Raw genomic sequence first — 11,148 nt, forward strand, 5'->3', positions numbered from 1 at the left:
CCAATAACCAGCATGAGTGATGCTTATAACAGTGTACTTTATTTTCATACTTTTTTTTTATCAATACAGTAGCGAAGCGGTAAAACGATTCAAGTCGACGTAGCCTTCAGCTTCGTTTTCGAAAAAAATCTCCGAATCTAAGGCAGATAGCGAAATTTACGTAATTAACTTTTTTGCAGATCTTAATCCGCTCTACAAAAAAGGTTATTACAAAAATTTTGCTATCTGCCTTAGATCCAGAGATATTCACTGAAAACTGAATAGTCAAAATCGACTTGAACCGTTCTATCGCTTCGCTAATGAATAGTAATTAACACATCGGTGCAGCATGGTTAACCCAGTGATTTTTGTTTGAGATACTAACGAAGATGAGCGTAGAAGTGGCCAGATTGATACTTAATACATCAACAAGTCATATAAATGTACATAAATATGGAGAAGAGGGTCCATGTTTAAAAAACTTGCGTTAAAAAACTTCGTCAGAACAATTTGGTAACTGAGAAAACTTGAACAACTTGAACTTCGAAGAACATGAAAAAAAAACTGTTGAAAACTCCAGGAAAATAATGCAAAAACACAAGAATAGAGCACTAATAACGCTTCAATGAATATATAAAGAATGAAAATAACGAAATGAAAAAAAAGAAACGGAGCACGATATTAAATTTGCATACATCGTATCCAGAGTAAACAACATCGAGTCTCGATGGCAAGGAATTTGACACAAATTCATAGGTATGAAGAAATGAATAACACAATTATTCATATCCACAACAAAACAAAATATAACGAATGATCAGTCATTTAAGGTGTCTTGTGCGAAAAAGGTAAATAATGAGATTCACCGGGAATTCATATAGAATGTTTACAAGCACAATTCAATTATCTATGAATTTTCCTAGAATTTTCATAGACAAATTCAATTATGGGTCAATTATGATAGACAATTCAATTATGATTATAAATATTCTATATGAATTCCAGATGAACGTCATTATTTATCTTTTTTGCACGAAATATCTTAAAGCACCACAGTCGAAGCAGTCCCTCTCAAATACTTCATAGTAATTAATTAAGTGATCCACTCTAATATATTATTACGATTTGATAATGTTGGGGTTTTTGGGGTTCATGCCAGCTGCGTCCCCGTCCACGGACGAAAAAATTTAACAGAAGAACCTATCGAATTCGTTGGAAAATTCGATTGAATTTCTATTGAACTGTTCTATTAGTTTTCAACTAACGATTTTGTTGCCCCAAACAAGACTTGTTCGTTTTTCTCTCAGTGTAGAATCTCATACACAAACACAATTTCACTTATTCTTACAAAAGACGAGATAAGACCGAAGTTCAATTTGACAAAAGTTGAATTAACCAAAAGTTCCCTTTCCAAAGTTGATTTAACCAGGTTTTTTTAACGAAGTTTTTGGAACATGCTCCCAGAGAAAAATTATACTCAAAGGTTTCAGGCTTGATTCCGTGGGTGATAGTTGCTGAAGAAAAAGTAACAAAAATTTTGCTCACATTTTTCAATCTAACATAGCAATCACTCTTTTCCGATATTCAACGGTACTGCAACAGCGTTCAATTGATTAATGTCAATAACTCCAAGATATTGCACATGAAAAAAAAATAACGAAAAAGATATTAATATTTTTGTATGCATTTAAAACACATAGGCAGTGTGAGTACTGACCCCTAAAGTGAATGAGTGGAATTGGCAGACGATTATCTCATTATTTTTTTCACAATTCAATAACGAGAATTCATTTCAAAAATCATGGGAATGATATTGATTAAAGATACTATGGAAATCCATCCGTCCGCAGGTGGTTATAGGTCAGTACTAGACTATGCTGTGCTGCTATTAGTTGATTAACTTATCGTTGATTAAACTATTTAAACTACGTAATTATAATTCATGTAAAAATACTCGATGAGGGAGCACGAAATTTTGGGTCGACAATCAATAATTTTTTTTTTATTTTTTCATTATTACAATTTAATTTCATTTTGTGGTTTTGAGAGACTGAATCCCGTGTACATACTTGTTTTAACGATGATTATTTGCTCGATAAATGTCGATTCAAAAATTCGTTCTACATTTATTCGTAATGAGGGTCATTATGAGACTTAATATACTCGACGTCGAAGGTACGCTTACGTTTTAAGATACGGTTGCCACATTTTTATAAGGATTATTGAATTTTAAGAGCATTTGAACGCGTTTCTTTTTATTTATTTTGTTTTGATGAATTCATTTTCTTAATCTTTTTTTTTTGTTACTCAAAGTGACATGCGAATGCTCCTATGGGAGGTCGTCTTCTCTTAAGTCTTGAAGTGTAAACGCACCTTGGTAATGTTTTTATTTCAAGAGCTACGTAAGATTGAATTCAACTATTGAAGGATGAGAATATTTTTTATTGATAGAAATATATGCCTGACCCAAGGGAGATCGAGACAATAAATGTAATCATGTTAAACTGACATAATTGCGTTTTTTACTATTTTTTTAATCTGTTAATTGAACCCGCAGGGTGCTGGCTACCGGATATTCACAAATATCTCGTAGTTATTTTCCGGGTTTTTGGGTTAGTCTTAAGGACGTGTGTTTCGAGGAATTTCTTGTGGAGCGATTTGTTGAAAATTATTGTCATCTTTTGTCGATATATAATGCTTGAGACACACGTTCTGTATCACACGACGTCGAATATAATTTTAAATGAAAGATAAATCAGTGGAGTGGTATTTCAAGATTGAATTTTAATGGTAAAAAATGCGAATTAATTGATTTTTTTCGAAATAAAATAATGATGAATAAATAAATCTGGTGGCTGTATATAGTACTAGGCTGTACTGACCTGTAGCACATGGATGCGTGAGCCGGATTGCGATTGTGGATTGCCAATTTGTCATAAATTTAAAACATCAAATTAGAAACAATAGTCTTTAAATGTTAAAAATTAGACCAAAGATGGAATCACAGTTCAAATTTTTTTTTGCTTTTTCTTTTTTATTATTTTTTAATTCTTTTTTTTTTCAATCGATGGAGGTGTGCGTGCGTGGGGGGCAGGCCGCCATTTTGGGCAGAAATTACCGTTTATTATTTTTTTTGTATTATTATTCATTCATTTGTGTTACATTTAACGTCCATGTGTTGTGGGTCAGAGCACCCTGATGAACAAGCATTTTTTTTTCTCACCAAAAATCCTAGACTATCCTCTCAATCGCTAAAATCCTCTTGTTGATTGTTATTATTATTTTTTTTTTTACTTCTTCTGTCTCGGAGCCCAAACCCGACGCACCATCACCGCACCTAGCACGCACCTATGGGGTGTGTGGTACACGTTTATTGAAGCAACATTTTGGGAGGAGGACAAGAGCATCATATTGAGACAACATGTCGATTGTTCACATCTTGACAAATATTGGATGATTCTGAGGGAAAATGGCAAGAGACAGTTCTTGTTGGTAATTTTATCATCCAGGAGTAGTGATGCCGCGAGACACTTTACGGGACGAAACTTTGGAGAGAGGATCTCGGTCTCAGAGAACCTGGAAATCTATGCTCTCGTCTCAGTCTCGAAATACGCAGTGTCGACTCTTCTTGTGATGACTCTGAGTCAATTTCAGTAGCGAAGCGGTAAACCGGGTCAAGTCGATTTTGACTTTTGGTCAGTTTTTTATGTATATCTCGGAATCTAAAAGAGATAGCAAAACTTTTGTTATGACCTTTTTTTATAACCCTCATTTTCCCCGACAAAAAAGGTCATGAGACAAATTTTGCTATCTCTTTTAGATTTCGAGATATTCGTCAAAAACTGGCCTATTGTCAAAATTGACTTGACCCGGGTTAGATAAATCAGTACCGCTTCGCTACTGATTTATCTCGTCTCGGTCTCAAGTTTTTCGTGTTTTTTAACGTAAATCTCAGTTTTTGTCTCGCTTTGTCTCGTCGCGATTTTCTACATATAAAAAACGTGAAAAACTGGAAACCGAGATGAGATAGATTGACTCGGAGCCATCACGAGAGGAGTCGATACTGCGTATTTCAAGACTGAGACGAGATTAAAAATTTCCGTGTTCACTGAGACCGAGATAATCCCTCCAAAATATGGTCTCGTGATGTCTCGTGAAATGTCTCGCGTTATCACTATTTAGGAGAGAATTTTTTTTTGACATTTTCCTTTGGGAGGCGTCGGGAGTAGAAAAACTAGTAAATTGCGGGGAAAACTTTGCGCCATAAATTCTCAGCCAAAGGGGGATAGATAGATTGATAGAAGCATTTTATTTATTTACTAGAATATACCAAATTTCATAAGGACAAGGTTATAAAATTTACCAAATTATTTATGATGAAGATTGATTATATATCGTAAAGTACTTAACAGTGTACGTTATATTATAGTTTACTGATTTTATTTCTGAAACAATCATTGGAAAAATCTAAAAGATGACTTAAAAAATTTATTATTTTTGTCGAAGCCAATTCAATCGACTTGAGAGCAATCTGAAGAGGATAAATAATTTTTAGAAATGTTTAAAAATGCGAGGTGGAGACGCCGCCATGTTTCAATTTCCTTGCGGCAGAAGGAGAAAGTCAAACAAGATGGCGAAACCTGCACCTGTCAACCACCTCGTATGTTTGAACGTTTCTAAATATCATTTATCATCTTCAGGTCACCTTAAACTCGTTTCATCTAGTTCTTCAAGAAAGATCAAATTTTTTAAGTTATTTTTCAGATTTTTTCTCCTCGTTGTGGCTGAGCATTCATTGCGCGAGGTTTTTCCCGAATTTTAGCAGTTTTTTTTACTCCCGAGATCGCTTAAATTACCCACTGCCAGCAAATAAATGTACAATAGAATATCCGATTTGACACATTGGTGGATTTATTTCTTACATTTTATTGAATACAGAAAACGACCTTAATATCAAACTTAGGGACAAATGTTAAAGGTATAAAAAATGACATTTTATAATGGAATACCTTGTTACCGGATTGGATTTATTATTTTACATATTACTTACATGTTGTTCTGGTATCAACTGTTCGAAATTATTTGAAAAATGAGAAATAGCTGCGTTTGAATTTTTAATATTGTGAATTTCAATTCAATTCAACATCCAATTGTTCCTGAAATTCTTTATTCCTCATGGAAATTCAACAAAATTGAATTTTTTATGTTAGATCAATGATATTTCAATTACAGATTGAATTCTCAAACTCATCAGGAAAATTAAACATCACATTCCATAGAATTTTCACCATTTTTAACGATTTTCAAAGTCATATGTGTGAAAAATTGCAATTTCATTGATATTCTAGAAATTAACTGAATTGTCGGTAACAAATTACGGAAATTTCATGTAAATTGGTCGCTGCTGAAAATTTAAAGAATATTCATTCGTCAGTCTCGTGTAATCTATCAAAAAATTTGTTCATGAAAATTCTTACTCATCTTAGACATTCAACAAAATATCATTTTTCATGTTCGATCATTGATATTGAAATGACATTGAAATTTCAAACTCATTATAGAAATTAAACATCACAATCAATTGCATTTTCACTTTTTTTAATGATTTTCATTGGCTCATTTCCCTGAAGATTCCAACTTCATTGAATATTCCAGAAATTAATTGATTTGTCACTCCCAAAATATATGTAAATTTCATGTAAAAATAGGTGATTCCAAAATTCTAAGATTTTTCATTCAAACATTCCGTAGTAATTTTCTACCAATTTGGGAAGATATGGGTCACAATACACAATTTAATTTTTTAAACTATCACTCATTCTCATAATTACCTGTAAAATGTGTTGATTTTCCCCAACAAAATGAACAATTGTTTTTTTTTTCAAAAATCAAAAACATTAATTTTCCCTACGTACCAAAAGCAATTTTGATAAATATTGAAAATGATTCCTCTTGTCCTCTCGCCCCTGTAAATTACCAAAAGAGAGAGAGTGGTCATCATTTCCTGGAAATATTTGTTTCCTGGGTGTTTTTGTGTTCGCTCTTGGATTTTGAGGTGTAACCGGCCTGCTATTGGTTGGTTCGCAGGATCAGAACGAGTCAGCAGCCATTCTCAAGATCAAGGAGAGCATGCAGGAGGAGGCCAAGAGGTTTGAGAAGGATTCAGACCAACCAGATTATTTCATGCAATAATTATCTCCAACTAATTGGACTCAAAGAACCGAGTGAAAACAATCGTTTCTCCTGAATCACGAACCATTTCGAAATCATCCGGAGCTTGGAATTTTTTCATTCCAATCGATAAATCTTCCCATCATCTGTCATTTTCACTTAAAAACTCGCACAAGCGCATTCGGTATCGAGAAAAAATCGAGCTTCACGATTCTGGGAACAAATGGCGATTCTTATTCTACTCGTCTCGTTCAGGAACTGTCGAAAGTATCGATACCCAATTGCCGGGAGAATAGAACGACAGATTTCTCGGTTCGTGGGAGAGGTTTACACTTTGAATCATGAACAAAAGATAATTAAAACCAAAAACGAGTGTTTTATCGGTTTTAAATTGTGTCGAGACGTTCGAGAATCACGTTGCATGCAGAAATATTTCTCCCAGGGGAATATCATTATTTCCAGCAACTAGTGTCTCTCCAGCGTTCCCCGGATGCCCCGAGGGGCATCCGACAGGCAGAAAAGTATATAATTTAAATAAAAATTAGGCCAGTCGTGTCGTATCGTCGTTGACTCGATTATTCGCCGATTAAAAGAGAAGAATGAATAGAGTAAAATATAATGAATCATTGTCAACCGACGAGAGACAGAGAAGATGAGAAGTAATTAAGCACAATATTCGCGTTCGAATCATTGAATGTGTTCTCGGGTCTCGGGCGGAGCGGAATTTAAAAAAAATGGTGAAAAGAGAGAAATTCTCATTGAATGAAGTGATGATTGCAAGAATGAAGAATGACCCGGCCGGTTTTTGATCGATAACAGCATGCTCTCGATCCACTTCCGGCTGTGAATTGATACACCCCAATGGGTCATTCCGTCCACTCGGTCAACCGCTGCATCCGGACCTCACCCAATCGCGGGAGTTCAATAATTTTTTTCATTCCGGCTGTAAGGCAACGCTTCACGGACGCTGCGCGTCCACGAATCCCTGTCTACGGCGGTTGTGACGGAAAATATCGTTCGTCACGTGGCCGAAAAAATAATTTCTAGCTCGTGGGATTGCATGAAGAGTTTTTTTCGGTCTAGTGACGAATAAATAATGTTTTACGTGAATACGATGGAATTCTATCGGGAGGTAATGATCGCGCGTTGGAGGCAATTTTAACGCATTCTCTGGATTCACGCATAATTATCGGACATAATTGTAGGTATTCTGTATGACCATAGAAAACAGTAGCTTAAAATAATTATTATAATGATAATTAAATGAAATAAATGTCATCTATCCTACCAAATTTATCGAGATTTTTCATTGCTACATTTTCGCATCCTTTGTTTGATGTTTATGGGTCTACACTGAGAGAAAAATGAACAGGTTGTCGAACAAGTCTTGTTTGGGCCACAGAATCGTTAGTTGAGAATTATCAAAAAAAATGGTTTGATTATGTAGATGTAAAACGAAGAAAAACTTTTGTAACGTCAAGGAAATAAAGAATTGGGTAATTGTTTGGTTCGAATTTGAAAGTCTCAAACATGAATAATTGCTCTGCTTTCAACAACAACGAGATATTTGGTTCAAGAGTCGGATCGCTCGTACAAGACGGTGCCTTCTCAGGACAAAAATATCTTTTTTTGTCAGAAAAGTCATGAATTATTCGTAATTTTTGTCTATTCTTTAAATATTTTTTCTTTAAATATTTATATTTAAGAGAGCAATCGAGTTAGTCCTTCAAAAGAGTTTAAATAATGGAATTGGGCTTGAATAGAAGTTCTCAGATTCAACTGCAAGCGTTGAGGAGGATCAATGCATGTGTTCATCTTCAAACGTTGTTGATTAATCATGAAAAATCAGGGATGTTGGGAGTGTGAAAAATAGCACATGATTATGACTCAATTATTCTGATTCAATCATTCCTGATTGCGACGAGAGCCAGATCACATATTCACGTCTATTGGACCATAGTTTTTCATTTTCCGAATAAAACAGTTACAAAAAAATTGCAATTTCGTGGACATTGAATTCGGTTCGGCCGGAAAAAATAAAAAATTTAAAAATTGCACTCAAAATTCAATGAAATTCTTCAAAATTTTTAGCAGCACGACCATGAGAACTCCCCAAAATATTTGAATTTTCAATAAAATAATGAATATTCAGTACGAAATACTACTAAATGTTCAATCAAGAATATAATTACCTGAATTTTCCTGATTTCCGTGAATTTTCATAGAATAATCAACCTGAAACTTCAGTCTTCATTCATCTTTCCAACAAATTAACTGAACATGAGGTAAGTAACTCTCGCACATTTCTCACCAACAACTGGAAGGCAGTCAGACCAATGAATACACAATTATCACATTTAACATAACACCAGTGTATATTGCGTCGCAGTTGGGTTACATAATATTACAATGGTGCATAATAAAATTCTATACATATTTTTTTTCTGATCTATCTAAAAAAGTTAAATCATAAATTTAATCATCTTTATTAATTATCTCCAAATATTCATTCAATATTTGTCTTTCCATCACCCTGTTTCTCTCCAAGCCGAAGCGCGCATGGCCCGTAAAGATTTCCGATCCTACGGTTTCAGTGGAAGAAACTTATACGAAAAAAAATAAAACAGCTATGAACTAATTGATAGACACGTGTGACGCAACGTGTTTTCGCTTCGGATTGGCAAAGAATTATTAGTCTGGATTTTTTTTAATCAAGTCATTCGCATTTTTCACTGTACCCCATTTAGCAGCGAAGCGGTAAAACCATTTGAGAGGTAACGATAGCCCTTGCATGTGTTGAATTTTATAATCATCCTCGTGTCCATAGTTCTCCATTTTTAGAAACCAAAAAGCTTCAAGCACTGCACAATATAGCAGAGGGTGGGGCAAAATGGACACTTTCCTTTTTTTAAAATAGGCATAACTCAGAAACAGATTTATCAATTGAGCTCAGTCTGAAGTCGTCACAAAGAGTAAGAATTGTTCTTTCAATTGAAAAATAAAAGTATTCCATTTCATGAACAATTCAACACGTCATGAACATTTTTAAAAAAGTCAAGTGTCCATTTTACGCCACCCTCCCCTAGTAATCGAGTGACTCAAGTTTTTAGTTTCAAAAATCAAGAGATATTCGAGGAATATCTCCGAATCTAAGGAAAATGGCGAAATTTTTGTAAAAACCTTTTTTGTAGAGCGTACTGAGAACTACAAAAAAGGTCATGACAAAAATTTTGCGATCCCCCCTAGATTTCGAGATATTCAATGAAAACTGGCCAATAGCCAAAATCGACTTCAACCGTTTTACCATTTCGCAATTGAATTTTTACGTATGAAACTACTTTATTGACTCGATCATTGCATTGTTAAGTGAATGAAGTAGTTTCATAAATAAAAACTAATAATTGCAGGAGAAAACACAATTCTAAAAGTTCATATAGACATAGGGGTTCGTTTCTCTTTAAGTCGACTTAGCCCCCAGCTGAGTTTTCGCTCAATATCTCCAAATCTAAGGGAGATAACAAAATTTTCATAATGACCTTTTTCGTAGCCCTCAATTAACTCTACAAAAAAGGTCATGACACAAATTTCGCTATCTCCGTTAGATTCCGAGATATCCATTGAAAGCCGGTCAACAGTCAAAATTGACTTGAACCGTTTTACCGTTTCGCTACTGCACTCATCTGAATAACCCCTGTCCCCTAATTTCCCCCCACGTCATCCAAACACCACAAAAAAATAAGAGGAAATCAACCCTAAAAAGCATAAATCAACTTCTTAACTTTTACATAACGGTAATGATAGTATTATTTTTCTGTTCCTTCTGTAATAATAATTCATATAAACATTAATTCTATTCGTTCTCGTTTGTTTTATTATTTCTGTTAAATCTATTTCATATCGTTAGATCATTAAAAGGTATTGGAGTTGTTTCTGATGACTTGGACATTAAATTGGAGGATAATCATTCATTAAACTGAACATCCGAGAGTTATCCCACTTGCTATAATCATCATTCAATATTCCCTTGATATCCAGCTATATAAACCGTATATACACGATGTATATTATCCAATGTTTGATCAGATCAACCTGGGCATGCAATCTCCCTCTCGGTGCTTGTTTGGTATCTTCATCTTTATGACATATAACTTGTTGTTATTTCCTTTACAAAAAAATGTTGTTTTGATTACTTGGGATAGTACGTGATACATTAGATTTACTCGGACACACTAATTCTTCATTTATAGTTTTCTTTCTTCATACGAATCTATAGTTCCTACGATTTTACTCACTTCAGGCCCATTACGGATGATCACACGTCATTCCACTCATTTACTCATTTTTTATTATTGATTTGCTCGTGTGTTGCGCGACCTACAACGTATATCATATATACCATTTTAAAATCTTACTTCGGGTTTAATATTTTTTTTATCATACATAACTGCCATGTCGTACGCCCCTCAGAGTGTCTCGAGCTTTTAAACTTTTATTCCACGTTTTTTTGATGAAAATAAGGGCCACCCTGAGGGACACACAACGTGCACGTCTCCCTTTGTCCCATTTATTTTTTTTATTCATTTATTTTATACTCTTAATACGAAATACATGGCCTTACACAATCTCTAGGTCAATTAGATCTAAATTTTGTTTCATTTTATTTCTAAAAATAATAAATTTTGGGCGATTATTACAAAACGATGATATTTTTCAATGTTATAAAACATAAACTTTTTTTTAATTATCGAAAGTTAACAAAATTTGAGAAAAACGTCTCCGAGACATAATTCCACTTCGATCTTCTATCAGTTTCATGGGATATTCATCGATCGAAGATAACACCATATTGCACTTGACACAATGGCTACAAACTTAAAGAGACGTATGAAATTATTTTTTTTCTCTCCTTTACATTCATTTTTTTTTTTCATTCTCTTAATCTTGTTTACAATGTTCACAGATCGGTAAATACTCTATATATTTCATTATCTACACATG

The 11,148-nt window shown here is 34.1% G+C and overlaps 1 protein-coding gene across 4 annotated transcripts in view; it reads left to right on the forward strand.

Annotated features, from left to right (window-relative positions):
- Positions 1-7,446, forward strand: part of LOC107046719 (single-stranded DNA-binding protein 3) — a 26,510-nt gene extending 19,064 nt beyond the window's left edge. For 3 of the 4 annotated variants that reach the window (XM_015269401.1, XM_015269404.1, XM_015269405.1), the window contains one exon: positions 6,067-7,446. In XM_015269401.1, coding sequence (XP_015124887.1) covers positions 6,067-6,171 — 105 coding nt within the window. In that variant the 3' untranslated portion in view covers positions 6,172-7,446. The remainder of the gene's footprint in view (positions 1-6,066) is intronic. The other variant, XM_015269402.1, reaches the window with a different exon arrangement.
- Positions 7,447-11,148: the final 3,702 nt, after the last annotated feature.

Source organism: Diachasma alloeum, unplaced genomic scaffold (assembly GCF_001412515.2).
Source record: "Diachasma alloeum isolate Michigan unplaced genomic scaffold, Dall2.0 Dall_scaffold_01766, whole genome shotgun sequence".
NCBI lineage: Eukaryota > Metazoa > Arthropoda > Insecta > Hymenoptera > Braconidae > Diachasma > Diachasma alloeum.